The sequence below is a fragment of the Thermobia domestica genome, chromosome 5, assembly GCF_964235325.1.
Source record: "Thermobia domestica chromosome 5, izTheDome1.hap1.1, whole genome shotgun sequence".
NCBI classification, from domain to species: Eukaryota; Metazoa; Arthropoda; class Insecta; order Zygentoma; family Lepismatidae; genus Thermobia; species Thermobia domestica.
This window is the reverse complement of record NC_137458.1, coordinates 37,850,132-37,875,750: the sequence shown is the minus strand read 5'-3', so window position 1 is coordinate 37,875,750 and position 25,619 is coordinate 37,850,132. Positions and strand designations below refer to the sequence as shown.

The 25,619-nt window shown below is 37.5% G+C and overlaps 1 protein-coding gene across 1 annotated transcript in view; it reads left to right on the top strand.

The window, feature by feature from the left end:
• Positions 1-24,965, top strand: part of LOC145685868 (pecanex-like protein 4) — a 136,481-nt gene extending 111,516 nt beyond the window's left edge. The window contains exons 9-14 of the mRNA XM_081758528.1: positions 1,122-1,364; positions 2,178-3,488; positions 6,994-7,132; positions 10,389-10,587; positions 20,175-20,324; positions 22,734-24,965. Coding sequence (XP_081614654.1) covers positions 1,122-1,364; positions 2,178-3,488; positions 6,994-7,132; positions 10,389-10,587; positions 20,175-20,324; positions 22,734-22,871 — 2,180 coding nt within the window. The 3' untranslated portion in view covers positions 22,872-24,965. The remainder of the gene's footprint in view (positions 1-1,121; positions 1,365-2,177; positions 3,489-6,993; positions 7,133-10,388; positions 10,588-20,174; positions 20,325-22,733) is intronic.
• Positions 24,966-25,619: the final 654 nt, after the last annotated feature.

Sequence of the window (25,619 nt, the reverse complement as noted above, 5' to 3'; positions counted from 1 at the left end):
TCTTGAAATTTTCATAAATAAATTAAAATATCTTCCAAATATCATGCAATAACTAAGAATAAAGTACATTTTGAACTAATTACAGAACAAATTAAGATTCGTTAGTTGAAGTTTATTTCATACTATACGATTTTAATGCATTCTTGGTTATCTATTGTCACTGTTTTGTATACCTATTCGAAACCAAAGTTTTTGCTCCCGATATATGAGCTAGCAGATCAGTCCCGGGCCGGACAACGTGGATGCTTTCAGATGTCTAGAATCAATATTAACAGACCAAAACTATATCCACGAAGGAATTAAATGTCGAGTGAAAGCAGGAAATTCGTATTATTATTCAGTTCAAAACCTTTTGTAGTCCTGAATTCTGTCGAGGAGTTTGAAGCTTAAAATATATAAAACGATTATCATGCCGGTATGTGCTGTATGGTTGCGAAACATGGTCACTTATTCTGAGGGAAGAACGTAGGCTGAAAGTACTTGAGAATAAAATCCCGAGACGAATATTCGCACCCCAGAGGAACGGAAATGGGAAATGCCGGAAACTTCATAATTTATAGCGTTTACCAAATATTGTTAAGGTCATTAAATCTAGGAGGCTCGGGTGGATAGGCCAAGTAGCTAGAATGGAAGAAAGTAGGAACTCTTTCAAAGTTTTAACTGGAAAACGACCATTAGAAAGATCTAGGCGCAGATGTGAGGTCAATATTAAGATGGATCTCGCAGTAATAGGAATGCAAAGTAGAAACTGGATCCGGTTGGCTAAGGACAGAAGTCAATGGAGAGCTTTTGTGAATGCGGCATTGAACCTTCGGATTCCATGGGCCATAGAGTTAGCGAGATAGATAGATATAGCAAATCACAATATGAAGTTTATCATTATATAATTGTTCTACTGCAAACTAAGAAAGAATGATGTCACGGGTCCTTTGGCTGGAAGAATCAAGTTAATCCCTATTTGGGAAATTAAATGTGTCAATTTGTTCTCTAACATCTTTCCCTACTTAAAAAGCAAATTAGTAAGTAAAAAGAGAGGCTTTTCTCTAGGTTTTTCTATTTGTATATTGGTTCTACCATCAAGTTGTCCGTACTGATTTGATTTTATTTTACTTTATTTTCAGTAACGAGTGTGTGTTTTTTACCGTTGACCACCTTAACCATTTTCGCTTCCGCTCTGTTGTCTTCACCCTTACTCCCTTTGTTTACTTTACCTCTGTTTATTGTTGGATTCCCTCGGCCTACTAAGTTCTGGCCTGGGGACATTGGTCGAGCTGCTAGTACGTGTTCAGACTCCGTATATTATCAACAGATGGTGCCTCATGTAGCGTCATCCCTCCATTCTGCAGCGAAAGCTGGCGTCTTAGGTAAGTGTTCTCATATATACAGTTTAGAAATAAAACATTTTCTTAAAAATATTTTGTTCATATATTTTGACTTTTAGAATGTAATGTTAAATTCTTGGCAGTTTTAGGAGCTATATTACGGGAAAGTTGTTAACTCTGAGTTAAAATAGAACTAAACTTTTAGTTTTACATTCGGCGTTTATGTTCTGTAGGGTAAAAAATGATGAACGATAATGCAAATAAGTAATGAAATAATTAATGGAAAGAAAAATATGAAGGGGAAGGAAGAACCCTGAGAAGTTCCACGGATATAAGGTCCACAATAACTAAAAGTTATTGGTAACTTTTTCTTTTTGCTACTCTGACTTAAAATTTGAATTTAATCAGAAGGGCGTCAAATAATTAATGTGTATTATCTTTATTTGTTTAAAAATCGGGACATAATGTGATTAAGAAATATTTTTTTAAAGATCTCAGACTATGAAAATCGTGTATAACGGAGCATATATTCACCCTATGTACGTGTTACATTAGTTCTGTGTTGTAAGTTATTATTATTATATGCGTATGAGTTCTCAATTGTATAAAACGTACACATCGCTGAGATTGTAGTATTGATTGGATTGAAATTAACCCTAATTAAAGAACATAAAATGTAATTTTAAAAAATCGTTACATTTCAATTGTTTAACTAAGTATCCTAAATAAAATATTTCCATTTCTACAGTAAATTTGTTACAATGTTTCGTATAATATGAGGTTATTTAGTTAAGTATATATATTTCTACTTGTAATCAAAAAGAAAATGTTAAAACACTTTATATTTCTTTACAGGAGTAGTCTATCCGGGGGATCATTTTTTATTACGAATCGATGATCGTTTATTGTGGACGATGGTTTTGGAAAGAGACCATGGCTGTGTGTACTATAGCATTAAAGGACTTGAACTTCAAGAAACTTCGTGCCATTTTCAGGAAGCTAGTCAAGTGGACGATATTTTTAATCTTGCATTTGGTAACGGCATGAACAACGACAAACAGCAACAAGTTGTAAATAGTTTTTGGTTAAACGCGCTTACCCCTTTGTGTACAATTACCGTTGAAAGTTATTCGTCTGCAAGAAATTCATTGACCGGTGTGATTGAATCTCCGAATACACTGAAGTATGTGTCGGTGTCGTTTCTGAAGTGCTTTGTGTGGGTCCTTATTCATTATTGTGCCAATCCTATGGAAAAGTCTGAAAGTGTCGCAAGTTTGAGAAGTCCAGAACTAGTTAACAAATTACCAAAGATAAATAAGTCGATAGATTTAGAACTAAGACAGAATCGAAACTCAAAATCTCAACGTGCTTCCAGTGCCGAAATCAAAGAATTAAAAGTACAAAATTTACAACTAAACTTAGAATCTAGTGAACTTGAATGGTCGTGCAATTCAAGTAGACCTGATAGTGCAAGCGGTGATCCCACGAAGTGGGCTTCTGTCAGTACGTTTTGCAGAAGTTTAAATCGTAGTGAAGACCAAGTAAAACCGTTAGTTGGGAGTTCGTTTAGTATCCCGACGCTTAAAAGTTGGTCAGATGAAGACGATCCGTTAGAGGAGGTGTTGAAACCTAAAAACCGTTTACCCCCGCTTCCTCTGAAAATGGAAAATCTTGAGAAAGAGCACGGCGCCGAAATATTACCGTTGCAGTCAACTCTTCCTGGAATCCTGAACGCACGAGAAACAAGTGTTAGTAATGGCCTCTGCCAAAGCAGGCAAGCATGGACTAATAACGTAGATACTATGAGTGCTCTTAATGAATCCGGAATTTTGTCTGTACAGACGAGTTCAAATCACACAGAAAGAATTCCTAATTACAGAGGACCTTTATCGTGTGCATTAGCCCCTTTCCAAAGATGGTTACACATTCCAGTTGAGGAAGCTGTTCTCGATAATCTTCAAAAGGATTTTCCTAGTGAATGGTATTCATATGTTGTGCAGTTAGTGGCGTCGGAATACAACAAGAAAAAGAACCAAAAGAAAGAGGCGGATGAGAATGAAGGGCGAATCGAAGGAATGGATGTGGAAAATGCAGTAAGTGATCCAGCACTGGAGGACGTCTACAGGAGAATTGTTCTGGGTTGCTACAGCATTATTCATGCCAAAGGTAAGTTAACGTATAAAGAAAGTATATACAGTAAATACACTGCTTAAAGTTTACATGAGTTTCAAATGCGTAGTCATTTGAAAAGAAAAGATAAATCGATATTTTTCCAGATAGGTTTCGTGTGTTGATAAACCTAGTATTAAACCAACTAATTTCACCGCTCTAAACTAGATATGATACATATTTAGATGTTAGTTCATTATCTAAACTAATAGTAGGTCCTGATTCTGCTGAACTAGCTATTTATGTTATTCAGAGTGCTTCAGAAAAACTTTTCACTTATAGAAAAGTAACTTATAACAAAAAAATAAATAAATAAATAAATAAATAAATAAATAAAATAAAAAAAAATTAAAAAAAATCATCCCCAGAAATTTTACAAAGCCTTGAAGCAGAATTCGTTAGGTACTGTTGCAATCAAATTTGCAGCTTTTTCGGAGATCTATTACGTGATTGCATTCCCTTAACAACATTGTTTTTCATCACCTGGAGGCAGAAATAACAACATGAAAGAGTGCGGCCAACAAAGCATTAGCCATGAATTTACTCGAACTTGAGTGCAAGCGATAGCATCGATGCATAGAACACGACTCTGAAGGAACCAGAGTGGTCAGATGCATCGTTCCTGCGTTATCGCGTTCCAAAGTGTTGGATGCCACGAGAAGGCGCCAGTATCGAGGCGCAGCTGCGAGATCGCCTCTTAACGCCTCGAGGTTATTTGTATAAAATGTAAAGCTATCACGTTATAGTGGTCACATATATAACTCCGTATCGTATTAAACTCGTTGATCAAGCTCGTTGTTGCGAGTCTGGAGCACATACAATAGGATGTTGTTCACACATGGCCACCATTATTTGGTACTTCTCTTACGGACACAACTATGAGTTTGTTGTGCCCGGTCATTGATAGTCCAACGTTTCACTTCGCATTGAAAATGTTTCCGATAATGAGGATGTTTCTGATTGAGTTTCATAAACTAAAGTGCCACGTCGATTTGAACCTGGATGCTGGCGCCATCTCCTGGCATCCTATACTTTTGGAACGCGATATCTCAGGAACGGTGCATCTGACCACTCTGGTTTCTTCACAGTCGTGTTCTACTCATCGGAAGCTATCGATTCCAATCACGTTCGGGCAAATTCATGGGGAGACGAAATTGGGGGACGCACTCTTTGACGAGCGAGCCAGACGTGTTCGAAACCATATTCTACAAAATTCATGTCTGAATTACCTATTAAAAGTCTATTTGCACTAATAAGTTAAAAAAAAAAAGCATGTAAAACAAGTCACGACTCAACTATTCCAAATTAAATTAAATAATATTTTCAAGGGCTACGACCTGACTTACGGTTATGCCTATTAGGTTAAAAAAGACGGATGATTAATGAAAGTGAATGATTATTAAAGAATTGGTGGAATGAAAATATGGTAGAAAAGAGGAGGATCTTGAGAAAATACACAAACACGATGTTGTCTAGCATAAACTTGCGTGGTCGATGATCGAACCAAGGACCCCTCGCACAAGTAGTGAGCGCTTTATCACTGAGCCATCGTACCTCCACGACCCTGATTGCGTATTTGAGTATGCAAATTCTTTATTAACCGGCATTATTAAACACTTGATCATTAGACAGAATACCTTTAGTCTCTAATGGCAACGTCACGGCTGCAGTGTAATAGCATTAAACTGAACTTACCAATTAGAGCGACGATTTTCAAACATTGCTGAAATTGGTAAGAATTTGTTTGGTGTGATTTTTAGGATCGTCCGTACAATAACTCTACTTATTGAGATTCAATAATGAAAATAATAATAATAATAATTTCACTTCGTTATCTAGTACTCGTATTTGATATTTACGAACAAAATGTTTTCGAAAGAAATGTAAGAATTTTGTTTGGATACATAATGACGTCATAAATACAGGGGCGGCTTTAGGATTTTAATTTTGGGTAAGCCCGCTGCCTCGATTATCGATACACATACACGTTTTATTGATTAATGAGAGTAAGAAATTACTTTTACAGTAGTGGTTGATGCTATTTGTTAAATAATTATTTACCATTAGTATAAATAGTGGACAATATATTTATTCTTTATTGTATCTTTTAGCGTTTATATATTTTTCAAAATTTTTGGGTAGATCCGTGCCTACCCGGCCTACCCGCTAAAACCGCCACTGCGATAAACAGTATCAATATAAACTTTCTTGTCACCCTACCTTGGTGTCCAACATTATGCTTCGTTGTTTCTCTTTATAATCTTATTGCGCCTTAGGGTTGTCAGGTCTTATGTTTTCCCTGTCAATTTTACGTTAATTTTTAAAATTTTTCCTGTAAAACAATTTTTTTCTTTTTTTAAAAAATCAAAAGAAGTTGTGGTCCTGGACATTATATAAGTTAGTGGGAAAAAGACTTAGTTAGATAAACTGATTTCTTACATATTGTCAACAACGCAACTCGGCGATGTTAACTTAATATTCAGAGAGAAAATGCAACAAAATGCAGTTTTATTTCCTATCTAACGACACCCAACCTTATGTTTAAAAATAGTTTATTTTTTTTTCGGTCGTAGCCTTCATCGGTCAACTTCGTCTGTGTCATACTACAGTTCCGATCGATCGTGATAAACTGATGTCAGGAAAAAGTTTCTGTAAACTACTAAAGCAGGACTTTAAGTAGTTGTAAATTTCGATATGACTTTCAAGGATCTTTTGAATGTATAATAAAGTATGTATGTGGGATTGTTAAGAGATATAAAGCCTTCATTAAAATAGAATTGAATGACAACAAAGATTTGGGTAATATACTTCGTTGGTTGGATTTTGAGTTTAGCGTTCCATTCAGTATCGAGGCTGTATGAGACGAGGACCTACAGCCTATTCTGGGATCCGAACTATATGAGCTTCCCCCGGAAATTATAGTATGTTTTTCTGTTTATGTGTGTTGCAGTTTTAATGAAATTAACCCAATTTTCAATTAAAATAATTCTACATCACTATATGAAACCACATATGTGATTATTATATGTAAATACAGAATATCTTCTTTTCTCCCCCTTAAAATCGTAGAATCGTTTTATTTGAAAACCTGGCAGCCCTACTGAGCCCTCGTATATTTTTCCGTTGAACACTCTGAAACTTTTATTTTCACTAATCATAATCAACATTCTAACAAGTTACCCAATAACACAAAGATGCTAGATAATTCCAAAGTTCAGTAAATACACAATAAGTTGACCTGTCATTTAAATTTGTCAAGTTTTGTTAAACTGGCCACAAATCGAATCGGAATTATCAACATACGCACGTTTCACTGTTAATTATAAATGCTAGCTCATTAGTAAGTTTTTTTATAATTGAAAACATATATATTGAAGAGAATTAATGCATTCACGTATATAGGAACCTAACTTTTAGAATTTTAACTGGGTAGTGAAACTTAGTGAAGTATATCGTGTGAAATAGTCTATTCTTAATGTGAATTTTCTTTTTGTCATTTCAGAAGTAGATTACTATGGGACAGAAAACGTAGGTCCAGGTCACGTCCATAAAATATTTCAGGGAGAAATTCCATGGTCTCTGCATTCAGAATGGTTGACAGGAGAGAAAGAACTACTTCTTCTGGTGCTTAAGGCATATAGGTAAAGAGAAGTGGTTAATCGTGTTGACTGATTAGCTTATTTATTTTTAATATTGTGGAAGTTTTGGCGTGTATCTGAAAAGTCAGGAATATTTTCTTGCAATTTGTAGAGTATACTAAGGAAAATGTATGGCAAATTATTATTAGTTTAGTAGTAAAATTAACCATATTATATCTATATATTTATCTAGTAAAATTATTGCAAGAACTTTTCTATTTTCTCCGTCGGTCACGATGTACGATGAAACAATTAGTACCAAGAAGACATACCAAATTGGTCACTTTTAAGTGCGAAGAAATTGTAACCTGTTGACAGGAAAACAGAGTACAAACACTATCTCTAAAGCACTCACATAACTAATTTGTCAAAAATAAAGCGCATAAAATTAGAAGAATATATCTTTAAAAAAAAAAAAAAAAAAAAAAAAAAAAAAAAAAAAAACAATAAGAATTCATTATCTAGTAAGCACTCAGAGAACTTAAACGAAGTTGGTATCGCATTTCACATCTTAAGGAGGCATCCGTAGTGTAGTGGTTAGAGCGTTGGACTTACGTTCACGTGATCCTGGATTCACTTCCCGGCTGGTGCATCTCTGTTTTCGACGTCCACCTAGCGTCGTGAGGCAAACTGGGAAGACACGTAAAGGTGACAGCCGCTAGCTTCTGATACGCCTGTTAGAGGCTGGCCGACGCGACGCGTTGACCACGTTGTTCGTCATTATTCTGGACATAGTTCAGCCGGTCGCTAATAGATGGCGTTGAAGCTGCTCAGTCTCGTGAAAGGCTGTTGCTAAGTGGTTATTATTATGCTGTTAGTTGCTCCTTAGAGAATTTTTTCAGTATCTGCATTCTCGGAAAGGCAAGGTGTGATACAGTTTTGGTAACTTTAATTTTTCGGTAAAATTATTGATAACACTATCTAGCTTTTATTCAGATTACCTTCAACCAGATTTATTGTAGGCTTTTATGTCCTAATATAGGTTGTCCGGAAAGTCACGCAACCCGAACTTTGAAGCATCAGAACTTTTGAATTATAAGTGCGAATGAAATGAAAAACTACCACCCAGGGAAGACTTGTCTGTGTATTTTTAACATATAAACCATTCGGAGAGGATTCTTTCGACAGCCCCCTCCCCCTTCCCTGGTGAGACCTATTTTATTTGGAAGTTTTAAGATGTTTACGGGACGATGCACGGAGGAAACATCCAGAACTCAGGCGAGCAGGTGACTGGTTCCTTCACCATGACAACACTTCCGCACACATAGTCTTGTGTGTGAACCGCTATTTGGGCTCTCAGGGGTGGGCTATCGTTCCTAGACCTTCGTATTCACCAGACCTAGCTCCGTGCGACTTCTTTCCATTTTTGGGAATGAAAAAATCTAAAGTGAATGCGTTTTAATGATGTGGAGGCTGTAAAACAGAGCTTCGCAGAGGGGGCACTGAACGATATCAAAGTTGAAGAGTTCCAGAGGTGCTTTAAACAGGGGTGAAAAGACTGGATAAATCTATCGCATCTAATGGAAAGTACTTTAAGGAGACTGAAAGAATTTTGTAAAAAGAACTTAAATAAATTATTTTTTTCAGAACTGAAATCCGGTTTCTTTTGGGTCTCCCCTTGTATATTCGTTCTTTAAGAAACTTAAAAAAATATATATTTCCATTTGTCCATAAATAACGCCACATCTATCTCCAATTCGTGAATAATTTATTTTCATAAGTCTCTGCTGAAATTATACACTGATGTGCAAAACTTAAGGGCGAAAGTAAGTTTCGCATGGTGTGTCACTCCCAGGTGGTATAGTTCAGTGAAATTTGAACCATACATAGAAAGTACTGCTGCAGTATGATACAGGAAACAACAGGAAGAAAAACGTAATTGAAGGAACAAAACTGACACTTTTACACAGAAACAATATGCGACTCATGATGGCCATCCTGACACTACAAAGGGAGTGAAATGGTTCTTAGAAGGGTTTGTGTTCACTGCAGACAGCGATACGTGCTCTGCAATGTGCTTCCACACTGCTCAGTAGGTTTATAATGAGATGTTGTGGTATGGAGCTTCATTCCTCTACCAACACTGTTGATAACTGCTGGATGGTTCACGGTAGATCTAGACATGTTACAAGAGTTGTCTCTATAGCATCCTTTACGTGCTCTGTGAGATTCAAGTCTGAGGAACGGTCAGGCCAATTCATTCGCCAAATATCCTCTCGTTCCAATAGCTCCGCCCCCTGCGCTGTTTGATGCAGTTTCTTATTATCATGCATAAAGTAGGAAGCGACTATATCTTTGAAAAGATGCATTAGGTGAAGGAGTACAGTGTTACAAAAACATTGACCGGTGAGTGTACCGCGTTCTAAAATTGGGAAGTCGATATGCCCATGCAACATTATGCCTCAATACACAAGAACACCTGAACCACTAAAACAATCATGTTCGACATTTATTGCGCGTTCTAATCTCACCAGATGAGTGTACATCCACTACTGAAGATTGAATCTGCTTTTATCTGAGAAGAGAACGCGATCTCACTCCTCCTCGATCCAAACCTAATGTACTTGGCATCACCGCAAATGGTGCCGTCAATTGTAAGTTGTCAGCGAAACACGACGTAATAGCCGTAGGGCAAAAGACACTCTCATCCAGTCGACGTATCATTGTAAAGTGTGACATTGGGCGCCTTGCAGTCCTGTTAAATATGAACCTGATTGCACCTGATGTTTGACGTCGATCCCGTCTTGCCTGTTGCACAATGTAGCGGTCGTCCTGTGCTGTAATTGACCGTGATCGACCATCACCTCTCCTTCGCATAGTATTGCCTGCAGTTCGGAACTCTCCCCATGCATGTGAAAGAGTGCTGTAGGCAGTACCAAACTCCTGGTCTACACTCGTCACACTTCGTCTATTTTCCAGTTTCCCATGATTCTTGCCCGTGTGGGGTCACCCAAATGTTATCTCCTAGTCATGTTATTGTGTGTAATACCACCGCAATGTACCTTAACAGTCTTGACACACTGTCTCGTCTCTTTCATCTAACTGTTTCGTGTTGGGGGAGCAGACCTATTTGATGCTACGGTCACGCTGACGTCAGACAATGCAATGTCTTGCTCGCTTTACACATATGAGAGGCCTCTAGCTTTCATTCATCTCCATCAACTATTCAATATTTTATGTTTATCTATCTTGTCCTTAAATTTTGCTCACAATTGAATATTATGCCTTGTACATAATTGACAATTATTTATTTTCGCAGGTATGCAGTTAAAATGGCAATAGACCAAGCGTTAATAGGAGAAATAACAACTTTACAAGAATTAGAAGAATATTTAAACGACTACGATCACAACTGGTTTATAGGTAGTGAAGATGATCCTGAATGGAATGAAGCCGTGTTGAAAGAAATTCCAAATCTCTTCTCATTGGGATTTGTTGGTGTCCCCAACAGCTCGATGGTAAGTAACTGTAAATAAATCAATAAACAAGAAAAAAATCGTACGTTAAAACATCTGCAAGACAGTCTGCGTACAGTTTCAAGGTAATCATTCTCTTCCTCGGCGTATCTGAGGCCAAATTGATGCTACATAAAGTACATGAGGTATGGAGTTCTTTGTTTACCCATCCTGCACAAGAGTTTTTTTCTCCTTAACGACTCTTTTTCATTCAAAGCTGTATCCTCAGATTCAAACTATCTTTAATTCAAATTATATTTAGCTATATAAAAAATAAGTTACAGAATTTGTTACTTTTTAACTAAATAACCTAGTTCTACTATAAAAAGAAGAATCATGCTATAAATTTAATAAAACTACGCTTTCTATTATTACTCACGAAATATAATGGGTGTATCAAAAGTCCGGAGACATAGGCCAACTACTTTATGAGTCAAGATACGGAAAAATGGAAAGAAATCTTTTAAGTTTAACGTCCCACGCTTATGCCGGTTAGGCTAAAGGAGACGGTGATAATGAGAAATGAGTGAAATGGTGGAATGAAGAAAGTGGGAGGAAACGGGAGAACCCCGAGAAAACCCACGAGCACGGTGTTTGTCCACCACAAAGTCCACACGGCGCGAGCTGGGATCGAACCAGGGACCCCAAGCACCGGAGGTGAACGCTCTACCACTGAGCCACCGCGCCCCCTAAAAATGGAAAGAGAAGAAAGTTGTTGCAAGTAGGTGGTTTTCAGTTTAATATAATGGAATTTTTCTAATTGCACCAGCCGTTTGTGTTCCACACTAGCAAGGTGTCCAATGTCAAATGAAAAAGAATGTAGCTAGTTAAGTAGGCTGTTTGTTCCCTTGGGCTCTCGTCATTCCAACAATATGGTATTGTTCGAAAACGGATTCTAAATGTCCTGGGTTCCCTCACATAATAAATAATATGTACATTCCCCGTGTCATTTCTGCGTAGCTTTAAGATCTTATTGCGTTCATCTCTGGTGCTTGGGGTACCGGGTTCGATCCCAGCCCCCGCCAAGTGAACTTTGTGGTGGACAAACACCGTGCTCGTGGGTTTTCTCGGGGTTCTCCCGTTTCCTCCCACTTTCTTCATTCCACCATTTCATTCATCCCTCATTATCACCGTCTCCTTTAGCCTAACCGGCATAACCGTGGGACGTAAACTCAAAGATTTCATTTTTTTTTTTAAAGATCTTATTTTTAAGCCTGGTGAACTGGAAGCGGTGCTTTTTCTTCCGTTCGAACAGCCTGCTGAACTAAAACCGTTGCTTTCTTCTTCCGTTCGAACATCCTGTTGAATTCAAAGCGTTGTTTTCTTTCTTCCATTCGAACTACCTGCTGAATTGGAAGCGTTGCCTTTTACTCCGTTCGAACATCCTGCTGAACTGGAAGCGTTCCTTTTTTACTTCCGTTCGAACTACTTGCTGAACTGGAAGCGTTGCTTTTTCTTCCGTTCGAACATCCTGCTGAACTGGAAACATTGCTTGTTTCTTCCGTTCAAAGCCTGGTGAACTGGAAGTGTTGGTTTTTCTTCCGTTCGAACAGCTTGTTTAACTAGAACCGTTGCTTTTTCTTCATTCGAACAGCCTGGTGAAATGGAATCGTGTTTTTTTTTCTTCCCGTCGAACAGCCTGCATATCTTTTTCTTCCGTTTAAACAGTCTGTTGAACTGGAAGCGTTGCTTTTTCATCCGTTCGAACACCCTAGTGAACTGAAAGTGTTGCTTTTTCTCCCGTTCGAACAGCCTGGTAAACTGTAAGCGTAGCTGTCTCTTCAGTTCGAAGAGCCTGGTGAGCTAGAAGCGTTGCTTTTTCTTCCGTTCAAACAGTTTGCTGAATTGGAAGCGTTGCTTTTTCTTCCGTTTGAACAGTCTGCTGAACTGAAAGCGTTGCTTTTTCTTCCGTTCGAACACACCCTAGTGAACTGGAAGCGTTGCTTTTTCTTCCGTTCTAACAGCCTGGTGAACGAGAAGAGTTGATTTGTCTTCCGTTCTAACAGCCTGCTGAACTGAAAGCGTTGCTTTTTCTTCCGTTCGAACAGCTTGTTGAACTAGAACCGCTGCTTTTTCTTCCATTCGAACAGCCCGGTGAAGTGGTACCGTGGCTTTTTTAATTCCCGTCGAACAGTCTGCATATCTGGAAGCGTTGGTTTTTTCTTCCATTCGAACTACTTGCTGAACTGGAAGCGTTGCCTTTTCTTCCGTTCGAACTGCCTTCTGAACTGGAAGCGTTACTTTCTTTTCCGTTCGAACAGGCTAGTGAAATGGAAGCGTTGCGTTCTTTCTTCCGTTCGAACAGCCTGCTGAATTGGAAGCATTGCCTTTTCTTCCGTTCGAACAGCCTGCTGAACTGGAAGCGTTGCCTTTTCTTCCGTTCGAACTGCCTTCTAAACTGGAAGCGTTGCTTTCTTTTCCGTTCGAACTGCCTTCTGAACTGGAAGCATTGCTTTCTTTTTTGCGTTCGAACAGCCTGCTGAATTGGAAGCGTTGCCTTTCCTTCCGTTCGAACATCCTGCTAAACTGGAAGCATTGCTTTTTTCTTCCGTTTGAACAGCCTGCTGAACTGGAAGCGTAGCTTTTTCTTCCGTTCGAATATCCTGCTGTAGAGGAAGCGTTGTTCTTTCTTCCGTTAGAAGTACGTGCTGAACTGGAAGCGTTGTTTTTTTCTTTCTTTCGAACAGCCTGTTGAACTTTAAGCGTTGCCTTTTCTTCCGTTCGAACTGCCTTTTTTTATTTTTTCGTTTGAACAGCCTGCTGAACTAGAAGCGTTGTTTTTTTTTCTTCCGTTCGAACAGCCTGCTGGACTGGAAGCGTTGCGTTTTCTTCGATTCGAACAGCCTGGTAAACTGGAAGCGTAGGTTTTTCTTCCGTTCTAACAGTTTGCTTAACTAAAGGCATTGTTTTTTCATTTAACATAGGGGTCTCACAATGTGGAGCCGAAGCGGCTGATGCGATTGAAGAAATTCCACCAGTTTAGACTGAAAACCACGTATTTCCAACAACTTCTTCCCTTTCCATTTTTTCTTATCTTTGCTCATGGCAGAGTTGGCCTATGGCCCCGGATTTTTATATACTCGGTATATGCATTATGCTTATTTTAAATTTTACGTACCCACTAAGAAGTCAACGCGTACCCCAGGTTTAATATCACTACTATAGAATAGAAATGATGAAATGAGTTTAAAATTTGATAGTAAGATTTCCCTTCTTTCCAAGAATCCTTGATATGTATTCATTACACATTCTTCATTACTCAGTGGTAGAGCGTTCACCTCTGGTGTTTGGGGTTCCGGGTTCAAACTAGAGACCTGCACGGGCCGAATTTTTCGGCCCGAGCCCAATCCAGCCTGAACGTACCTTCGGCCCGAGCCCGGCCCGGTCCGATAAGTTTTTCAAAATTCTTGGCCCAAGCCCGGCCCGGGCCCGATAGATTTTAAAATTTTTGGCCCGATAATTTTTTTTAAAAAAAATTAGCTCGAGCCCAAATCTTTCTCAAAATTTAGTACTAAATTTGACCTAACTCTCAGAAACTTTCTAAACTTTGGTTCACAACCTGACGGTTGCGTCTCGAGTGGTACCATTGCCTCCTAGAACTTTGCCTGTCATCGAGAGAACAAAAACTCCATTCCCTGTAACAAAAATCTAACTTAATTGATTTTTAGCATAAATCAATATTGTTTAGCGACAGGCAAAACATTCCCACCCCTTCTTTTTATATTTTGAGTTCAGTGAAGGTCAAGGTCAGAGCTCAATATACCGCATAATGCCTGCAATCCTCTATAGTGAAAGTGGAGCCGCTAAGCAACACAAACTGTAAGTAGCTATTGTATTCTTTGTAACATTTTTCACGGACACACTTCTTCAACGTTTGGCTTTATTCCAATTATCGTTTAACAAAAGTCAATAATTATTAAAGAATGACAATTGATCGGCCCCAGCCCGGCCCAACCTGAAGAGAAATCAGTGTCGGCCAGCCCAAGCCCGGCCCGGCCCAAAGAAATAACAGTGTCGGCCCGCCCAAGCCCGGCCCGGCCCGGCCCAAAGAAATAACAGAGTCGGCCCGCCCAAGCCCGGCCCGCGGGCCGGGCCGGGCTTCGGGCCTCGGGCCAGGCCCGGCCCGTGCAGGTCTCTAGTTCAAACCCTGCTCCCGCCAAGTGAACTTTGTGGTGGACAAACACCGTGTGCGTGGGTTTTCTCGGGGTTCTCCCGTTTCCTCCCACTTTCTTCATTCCACCATTTCACTCATATCTCATCATCACCGTCTCCTTTAGCCTAACCGACATAACCGTAGGACGTAAAACTCAAAAATTTCATTTCATTTTCATTCTTCATTACGCATGAAATCGGAAGAGAAGAAGGTCTTAGTATCAAAATTTAAACTACCTTTATTCTACAGAATAGGCAAACAAAGAATTTCCCACCTCATGTCTTTTATGTAGCAGCAAAGTTTTCTTCAGATGCGACAAGAAACAGGTGAGAAGTGTCTTGAAGTTACGTATATGCAGATTTTATGTCTTTTGGGTATATTAAGGCACTAGTTCTTTTTCTATTTACGGTTAATAGATATACATTCTATCGTATAGAAAGCACTTAAGATCTTTAGTACGATAATAACTGTCCAGCGTTCGTCCTCGTGAATGAGTTCTCTAGTTGTAAGATGGGATTGTAGAATTACCAATAGCTGCAGCGGTGGTGATTGTAAAACCTTCCTCGAATGTCAAAGACACGACCTTCGAAGGCAATGTAGAGCTTATTTTGCAGAACCTTTAAGAGCAACTTTTTGTAATGGTAGAAAACAATTATAATACTATGTAATGTAGTTCTTAAGCAGCTAGGCAAAGTGTATTTTGCATGGAAATAGTCAATGTACAGGCAGATACATCTTTATTCTGGGTCAATTCATAATATACTTTTCCTACTTTACTCATTTGAACTATAGCTTTAATTTAATGTAATATAAGGCTTAGGAATTATTTACAGAAATCACTGAAATAAAAAAAATAAAATTAAAAATAAATATATAAATAAAATAAAAACAAATCGTTTCAAAATTAATCTCTTATGTTCGTTTTTTGATAAAAATTGATCCATCATAATTGTTTAACTTACCGCTTGTTGTGTCAAGCTGTAGTTGTAAACAGTTTCGGCAGATTCTCATGCCATCATCTGCAAGTTGGAGTCCTCTACTGGAAAATCGAAAAACATAGTACAGAATGAAATGTTATCTTTCACGTTGGCATGTAGAAAATTGAAGAAGAGTGAGGTCGTAAAATGTTAATAACTTGTGACTACACCTTTCGTCAATTCTGTAAATTAGAAGGCGATTTGCATAACCTGTGTCCTCACCAGGAGTTTATTTTTTAAGGGATTCTATGAAAGGTCGTTCCAGGCGAGGGTATCTTTTCGAGCTCTTATTATTATTTTTTTTTAACTATGATGATAATAATTATCATATTTATATTTATAACACTCATTTCCATATTCCTTGAAGAAAGATATAATGAATAATCATTCGCAATATTTCAAAGCCTATTCCCAGCCTAGCTATTATATTCTATGTTTGTAACTAGCTAGCTTATAAATACAAATATGACTTGATTTGCCGGGAAAGTAGTCTAGTCTTGTCATCTTTAGACTAGAGGATAATATTTTTAAGTTTCACGTTCCACAATTATGCCGGCTAGGCTAAAGGAGACGGTGATGATGACAAATGGGTGAAATTGTGGAATGAAGAAAGTGGGAGGGAACGGGAAAACCCCTAGAAAATCCTCGCACACGGTGTTTGTCCACCACAAAGCTCACTTGGCGCTAGCTGGGATCGAACTAAAGATCCCGTGCACCAGAGGTGAACGCCCTACCACCAAGCCACCGCGGCCCCTTTAGACTAGGGGAGAAAGTGATAAGGATACTAGAATGTAATTTCCCATGCAGAAGTAAAATAGAATTCCTCATGCTGAAATATTTTTAAAGAACTTGAAATAATGACTCTTCCCTTGATGTCTTTGTTTGAAAAATTAACATATATGAAAAAAGTAATGAATTTATTGTTAACAAAACATTCTCAGTTACAACATAAGAAATAAGAAAGACACTCACTTGCACACACACAGAAAAAACATATATAATAATTTAGTCACTCCTATAGATACTGTATTATACAATCTGCTCCCATTATATATATATATATATATATATATATATATATATATATATATTTGGTCTAGGAATTAATTCGTGCGGGTGGACAAGAGATGGCGCAACGAACGGAGCGTCCCACAGTACTGTGTATCCACACATGTGTTGCAAACCCCTGTCATCGCGTATCGTTCGTAGTATAGGGCAGTGGATTAAAGCGTCAACAACACCAGTTTGTAGTTAAGTGAACATGGCGCAATTTGTGCCTGATAAAGTGTTTTTGCGGGGTGTCCTGCTGCATTACTTTAACATGCAGAAAAGTGCGACTGAAAGTCATCGTATTTTGGTGGAAGTGTATGGTGACCATGCTCTAGCTGAGCGAACGTGTCAGAAGTGGTTTGCACGGTTTAGAAGTGGTGATTTCGGCTTGGCAGACCAAGAGCGAGCTGGACAGCCAAAAAAAAATTTCAAGACGAAGGATTGACAGCATTGCTCGAGCAGATTCGTGTCAAACGCAGGAACAACTTGCAGCAGCATTAGGCGTTGATCAAACAACAGTCTCCAAACGCTTGAAAGCCATGGGAATGATTCAAAAGATGTCACATTGGGTTCCACATGCATTGAAAGACAGAGACGTTGAAAGACGAAAAACCATTTGCGAATTGCTGCTTCAACGACAGAGCAGAAAGGGGTTTCTGCATCGAATTATTACGGGTGATGAGAAGTGGATCCATTACGAGAACCCTAAACGAAAAAAGGCCTGGGTGAAACCAGGTGAACCAGGTCCATCACAACCAAAACGAGATATTCACTGTGCAAAGGTTATGCTGTGCATATGGTGGGATATGAAAGGTGTGGTGTACTATGAGCTGCTGCAACCGGGTGAAACTATGAATGGAGAACGTTATCGACGACAATTAATGCGTTTGAAGCAAGCTCTGGCTAGAATACGACCAGAATGGGAGAACAGACATGATAAACTTATTGTTCAACATGATAACGCTCGCCCACATGTCGCAAAACCGGTCAAAACCTATTTAGAAAATGTCGGATGGGAAGTTTTACCCCACCCGCCGTATTCACCAGACGTTGCTCCTTCGGACTACTACTTGTTCGATTGCATGAACAACGATTTGATTGGACAGCGGTTTACTTCTTCAGAAGATATCGAAACATGGGTCTCTGACTGGATCGCTTCCAAGGATGAGGACTTCTTTCGCCACGGAATCCGTACATTGCCTGACAGATGGGCGAAAGTGGTGGCTAGCGATGGACAATGTTTTTCTTAAGGTATTTATGTATTTTGTGTTTGTACTACAGCTTCAATGTGTGCGTACCAACCGCACGAATTAATTCCTAGACCAAATATATATATATATATATATATATATATATATATATATATATATATATATATATATATATATATATTTGGTCTAGGAATTAATTCGTGCGGGTGGATAAGAGATGGCGCAACGAACGGAGCGTCCCACAGTTCCGTGTATCCACACATGTGTTGCAAACCCCTGTCATCGCGTATCGTTCGTAGTATAGGGCAGTGGATTAAAGCGTCAACAACACCAGTTTGTAGTTAAGTGAACATGGCGCAATTTGTGCCTGATAAAGTGTTTTTGCGGGGTGTCCTGCTGCATTACTTTAACATGCAGAAAAGTGCGACTGAAAGTCATCGTATTTTGGTGGAAGTGTATGGTGACCATGCTCTAGCTGAGCGAACGTGTCAGAAGTGGTTTGCACGGTTTAGAAGTGGTGATTTCGGCTTGGCAGACCAAGAGCGAGCTGGACAGCCAAAAAAATTTCAAGACGAAGAATTGACAGCATTGCTCGAGCAGGATTCGTGTCAAACGCAGGAACAACTTGCAGCAGCATTAGGCGTTGATCAAACAACAGTCTCCAGACGCTTGAAAGCCATGGGAATGATTCAAAAGATGTCACATTGGGTTCCACATGAATTGAAAGACAGAGACGTTGAAAGACGAAAAACCATTTGCGAATTGCTGCTTCAACGACAGAGCAGAAAGGGGTTTCTGCATCGAATTATTACGGGTGATGAGAAGTGGATCCATTACGAGAACCCTAAACGAAAAAAGGCCTGGGTGAAACCAGGTGAACCAGGTTCATCACAACCAAAACGAGATATTCACTGTGCAAAGGTTATGCTGTGCATATGGTGGGATATGAAAGGTGTGGTGTACTATGAGCTGCTGCAACCGGGTGAAACTATGAATGGAGAACGTTATCGACGACAATTAATGCGTTTGAAGCAAGCTCTGGCCAGAACACGACCAGAATGGGAGAACAGACATGATAAACTTATTGTTCAACATGATAACGCTCGCCCGCATGTCGCAAAACCGGTCAAAACCTATTTAGAAAATGTCGGATGGGAAGTTTTACCTCACCCGCCGTATTCACCAGACGTTGCTCCTTCGGACTACTACTTGTTCGATTGCATGAACAACGATTTGATTGGACAGCGGTTTACTTCTTCAGAAGATATCGAAACATGGGTCTCTGACTGGATCGCTTCCAGGGATGAGGACTTCTTTCGCCACGGAATCCGTACATTGCCTGACAGATGGGCGAAAGTGGTGGCTAGCGATGGACAATATTTTTCTTAAGGTATTTATGTATTTTGTGTTTGTACTACAGCTTCAATGTGTGCGTACCAACCGCACGAATTAATTCCTAGACCAAATATATATATATATATATATATATATATATATATATATATATATATATAAATCAGGTCTCTGTAAACAGCTTTAGAATTAAATTTAAAAGTTATTTGATAGAACAATTCTTTTACTCTGTTGAAAAGTATATTCAAAATAATTCGTATGGGTAAAATTAAATATATAAGATATATTAGTGAATTTAGAGTAATTCATATGTAATAATTGTATATATGAGTATGTATATATTTTAAATTGAGATTACCAGTTTTGTTGTATGAAAGGATGCAATAAATAAATAAATGAATAAATTATTACTTTTAGGTGTATCTAAATAAATCACAGCGTAACACAAGTGTAAACAACGGGTTTGCAGTTTATCCAAAATGTCAGGAATTTTTGAAATTACTGTTACCAGTAATCTCAAAACTATTTTTTTGAGTGGTTTTTATTTTTATTTATTTATTTATTTATTTATTTTTTAAGAAAAAGATACGAATCCTAAATTTATGTTACTGCATATTTTCTTTGAGTCTTCGTTATTGTTAAAAATTATATTTACTGATTCCAAATCTAATAATCTTACACTAGAATGATTTCTAGCGAGAAGAGAACATTGGTATGTGGCTACACTTTCGAGCTACGCGACTCGTGGAGAAAACCTTGTTTGTAATAAGTAACCAATATTGTTTTAACAACGTATTCTAGGTAAAGCCACAATAGTATGTATTGTATTGTTCTTTATCATACTAGGGAGAATATCGCAGTCACCTTCTAAGTTTGAGAGAAATAACTCTTCAGGTAGGAAGATTAAACAGCGAAGTGGTTCAAGGTTTGTGGGCATCTCTAGCACTTGAACTTCTCTATCTGACAAATGATGATGAGGAGAGGTACAGTATTCAGGTAAGTTATCAAAATGTTCCAAAAGTTAAGAAAATAGGCAATTTTATATGTGTAAAGTTTGGAGAGTAAAATGTTCTTAACAAGAAACAAATTTAACATCTCTCTCACGTTGAAATGTATATTGGTTTCGCCTTTGTTTTAAGAGGTCTGGATTTGATTCCCTGTGATTTGGAGTTCTGAGTTAACGTAAAAATGTATCATATATCATATAGCCTTTATGCTGAAAAGAATCACTTAACTCCATACAACAAACAAACATGTCTTATCATATTGAGGAACGTGTGTTCTTAAAATGCACCAATTAGAGTAAAAATATTTTGAACACCATTCACCAAGAGCAATAAATGTTGAAGTATGTTGTTTTCTGTGTCTATTGGGAGTTGAATGTTCCTTTTCAACATTAAAGCTAGTTCTACAACTCAATGTGGTATTCGAATTACAAAACGTTCCACCGGAAATCGAATCAGAGTCTCCATGATCAAAGGCGAGTTCTTTAATCGTTTAGCCACAAGGGACTTTTCATTGTGTTTAACTACGTTAATCATCATTGTACTGTCATCGACCAAAGTAAATAGCATATTTCATAAATGTATTTAAAATATGATGTCTGTTCAAATAGGAAATCATTTTGGAAAGTATTAAGAAATAAAAAAAAAAAGTGTGTAAAAGTATACCACAATCCACGAAACTAACGAGAATCGTATACTATCCATATACAGTATTTTTGGTCAGTTGTGTTGAACAAATTATCCTGTTTGAATTTTAATTTTACCTTGTCAGCTTTCCAAGACAATACACAAGAGAACAAAGTTAATATATTTCGGGTATCAAATTGTGCCTATCCTGAGGGAAATAAGGTAAAAAGAATAGAGATAATTTTATTTCAGGTTATATGCAAGGAAAAAAAAAAACAAAAAAAGTACTTATTGTGTCAGACATCCACAAAATAAGAATTGTCAAAACTTCGTATAAAATAAAAAATATCCCAAGTTTTCATTGTCATGTCATTCATATCCTGTCAGAAACAATCGGTATATTTATATTTATAATTTGGTATATTTTATATATATGGTATATTTATAATTTGAACAAAATGCTGACAGTCTTCTTGTAACGCTATATATAATCTGCACTGTAATTTTTTTATATGTTGTTTTTACTTCCTTGTCCTGGGGATGTTTACTTCTTTGTTCTGAGAATGTTTTTTGCCTGAACTATATCAACTTGTTTTGTTGCATGTTGTGACAAAATGACACGGTAAGATTTCAGTTGTAATTGTAATTTTCCTACGTTTAATTTCTACAACAATAACCAATTTTAGTTTGGTGTTCGGTAACTTGCAGAGAATCATATTCTCGCTGATAGTTGTATGTAATTTCGTTTTGTTGCACAGTGTTTCCAATTTCCAAAAACGTGGCCAAAAGGCGAAAATGTAATTTAGTCTTCCTAAAACTTACAAGTAAACGTCACGTTTGGGTGAATCGAGTTGCTGGCCGAGACATATATGATAGAGTAATACTAAGTGTGCTCAATATGTCAGGGAAGTTTTAGGTGCAAAGCTCGTAGGGTTTAGGAGATACAGCCACTAGAAGGTCACATGGAGGTACATGTTATAATCTATTTCAGTACGTGATCTTATGATCACTGATGACATTCCAGCTGCCAATATCTTCAATGCGAGTCAAAGTCATTTCGAGAAGGAATTCCATTCGTACCGGACATTGAGGAAGAAAAGGTCAGTGAAGATGAGAACAACAGTGGGATATGTGAGTGCAACATCTCATTTCTAGATGATAATACCGGTTGTGTTCATGGAAGGAGAAATTCTGCGTCCCATGTATGTTCTTTTGGTTGAACCAAATGGTAGATCCCTGCAGTAAAGCGAGCCGATCTGGCTAATATAATCTTAATCTCATTTGCTGGTAAAACAGCCATAATGAACAATCAGAATCTTAAGACTTCCTAATCGGACGTCATGTGGAAAAGCATTCCAAGTGATAGGAAGGAAGTTTTCCTGTTACTTGATTTATGGTCTGCAAAGACGATAGTATATATAGAAAAACTACAAACGCAAGGTATTGGAGTGTAATTGAAAACTTGAGTTTAATTGCATTCTAAGCGAGATCCGATATGACTTGTTCGACGCTTAGATTCAAATAGATTTCCACAACCAGGTATGTGCATTTAGCCTTCAAAAATGGTAATTTCTAACGGTAAAGACATCATCCCGACTATTTAGAATCTTAAAAGTCTCCAAATCGAAACTCCGAGTAAGGAAGTTTTGGCCTTGTTCTTGGTAATTGGATAAGTATTGTCAAGAAAGAGATTATGTACAGGTGGGTATTTACTTTTGTTGATGCTAATTAGAATGTGCAACTAATAAATGATTGTGTTTTATTTTCCATACAGGCTCATCGAGCAGCTTTACGCAACTTAACTGTTCAGGCATCAGATCCACCACTTGGGTATCCAATATATTCATCACAACCAATCAGGATGAGTCACAATTTCTTTGAAAAACTCTGTGATCCTGCCAAAAAAACATAGTCGTATTTATGGATAATGGAAGCACGTGTGATATTCTTTAATAATACAGTGCTTTACAAAGACTGTGTATTTAGATGGGACACGACTTTCTTTGTAATCATCTTTTATGTGAATTTCTATTTCTGTGCAAAACAACGTGCCGTTTTGAAAAGTAACTGTAAGTTAGTTGTCCTTCTGTTTTCGTTATTCGGAGAAATACAAGAAAAACAAAATAACATTGTAGCTCTTAATTCTTTACTAATAAACACGTTACTGCTCAATGAGTTCCAGTAAATCCAGTAATAGTGTGCAAATTGTATCCACTCGCTGCAGTATACAGTTTGAAAACAACTTGAGATGTATTCGTAATTAAATAATCTCCGAAAAACGAAAATTAAAGTATATCGTCCGTGTGCAGTACCGTTGTAGGAATGAACCTCTTACATGAACTCCCAAGCACGTCGGCAGTTGAATCTGATGCAGTTGACGGGTGCGTAGACTCGAAACTCGCAAAGTTGCAGTACTTTGCACACAATGGTTCCTTTTTCACAACGCTATTTCACCTCCAAGAGATATGGATTTCAGGATCACGTCTCCGATCCCGACTCAGTTATTATGACCGCTGTTAAATAGTTTCTAACGTGTACAACACCAGTATGTGCATTCTAACATATATAATGCCAGTATGTGCATGGATGTCCACGGAATGTTCATAATTGTCCTTATTGTGGTGGACGTTCCACAGTATAAGTAACCAAGTGAACACATTTTGCTAATTTCTGTTCATGAATGCAGTGCCAGTAGACTGTTGTATGCTTACGGTGTATTTATAATAGGCTGCTACAAAGTTATACTTCCCGTCCTGTCAGTTACCATAGTGACTGTACTGGGTCAGTCATCTGCATTTAGAACGGTATAGCGGTAGCATTCAGATTTTTACGATGTAAAAATTACTTGTAAATTGACAAATAACTATATTAACTTATTAAAGATGGCCATGAATTTTTTAGCAGGCTTTGATAGATTAAAAATAATAAAATTAAAATAATGGACTTGACTTGCAATTACCATTGTGTAATTACAGCATAGTTTCAAATAATAATTTTGTTTCCCTTGTACATTGAGAATAAATATATTTATGAGAGCAAAGGTTTTAACGCTATACAAAATAATACACACGTTTAACACGGGAAATATTAAAATACGTGCATAATAGATCTACGTATGCAATATTCGATTCGTTATACAAGAAATGAGCGTACTGTATTTTTTATTGTAATCATTCACTCTGAATCGGATCCCATAGCACATTTATTTTCAATGTATAAAATTTTTAAGTATCATAATAAACAAATTTTAAGTAATAAGCACGGTTAAAAAGAGAAAAGAAAGAAAGTGAAACTTACCTGAGAATCACCTGTTATTGTTAGGTTTTTATTTATTTATAATAATAATTAATGGCTTCAACTTTTCCTTTTATATCCATTGCATCTGCATTAGCATATGCATTTTAAAATAATCAGTTAGGTAGGGACTCCCTCTCCTTTTTAATTAATGCTAGTTCTATCAAAATTTTAACAATCCTAATTTTGTAAATTTCTGTACTCGCTTCTGTTGATGAAAGCCACAGTACAGTAAAACTGAGCATAGAAACTGTTATGACAACGACACAGATATGACGTCAAGACTTAATAAGCTCATAGTAAGTACGATATATGTATATATTCAGTTGGTGTCTACGGATATTCAAAATGTTGACGTGCTAAACGTTTACTCCATGTCCTGAAAATCCATTGAAAGAAATGGAATGGAGCTGAATGAAGATGTAATGTGCTGTAAAAATACACTTCTGCACTTTCGAGAAGGGGGATTGTCTCTTCTTAGGAAATTGGGAACTTCTCATAGTTAATTTTCAGATATCCCCTATTATTCAGTACTTTTTCATGCTTTAATAAGCATGGACGGGACGTAGATTGAACTAAGTAATGTTTTTCGCAGCCACTTTTCCACTTTTGCTGTGTGATTGCGTCATGACGTAGACTTGGGGTTTTCTTTACACTTTAACAATTTCAATGTTAGATTGAAAATTAAAAAAAAAAAGAAAAAGAAAAGAAAGAACAAGAATAATAAATAATGAAAACATCACAGTAAGTGATATCGGCGGAAAATTGCAAGCTTAAGGTTTCTATAAGATCCCCGAATGACTTCCCCTTACAAATGGAATCAATTCCTAATATTTCTTTTGCATTCAGGTAGTTATACCAGATGATTTAATCGAATTCAAATAAACAATTACCTGAACTAGAACTTCTCCATATTCAAATTACCTTCGAGCAGAGTTTTTTAATGTGTGTATGTGTTGAACATCCGTAAAAATTATTTGATTTTGATGCAATATAGAGTATATTTTCTGTATATCTTTCTAATTTTCCCTTTGCGTCGGGTTGAAATCGGAGTAAAAGGAATTAAATTCAACCGTTTAATTTAATGTGTGCACAAGGAGCCAGTAGCATGTTCCACATACTCTGTGATGGCCTATGCACAGAGAATTTAATTATTTTATAAATTTTTGTTGTCACTTTTTCGTTTTTAACTGCTGCATTTGGCAGAGAGACAGAGTTGTTTATGAACACTTTCTGTTGTTTTAAGTATGACTTCCTACACCAAAGAAAATTCTACGAGTCGCCGCTATTTCGGTATAATATTCTTCATTCCAATAGGCCGGAATTTTGATATGTAGTCTTATAGTCCACGTTTCTTGGAGGTAAA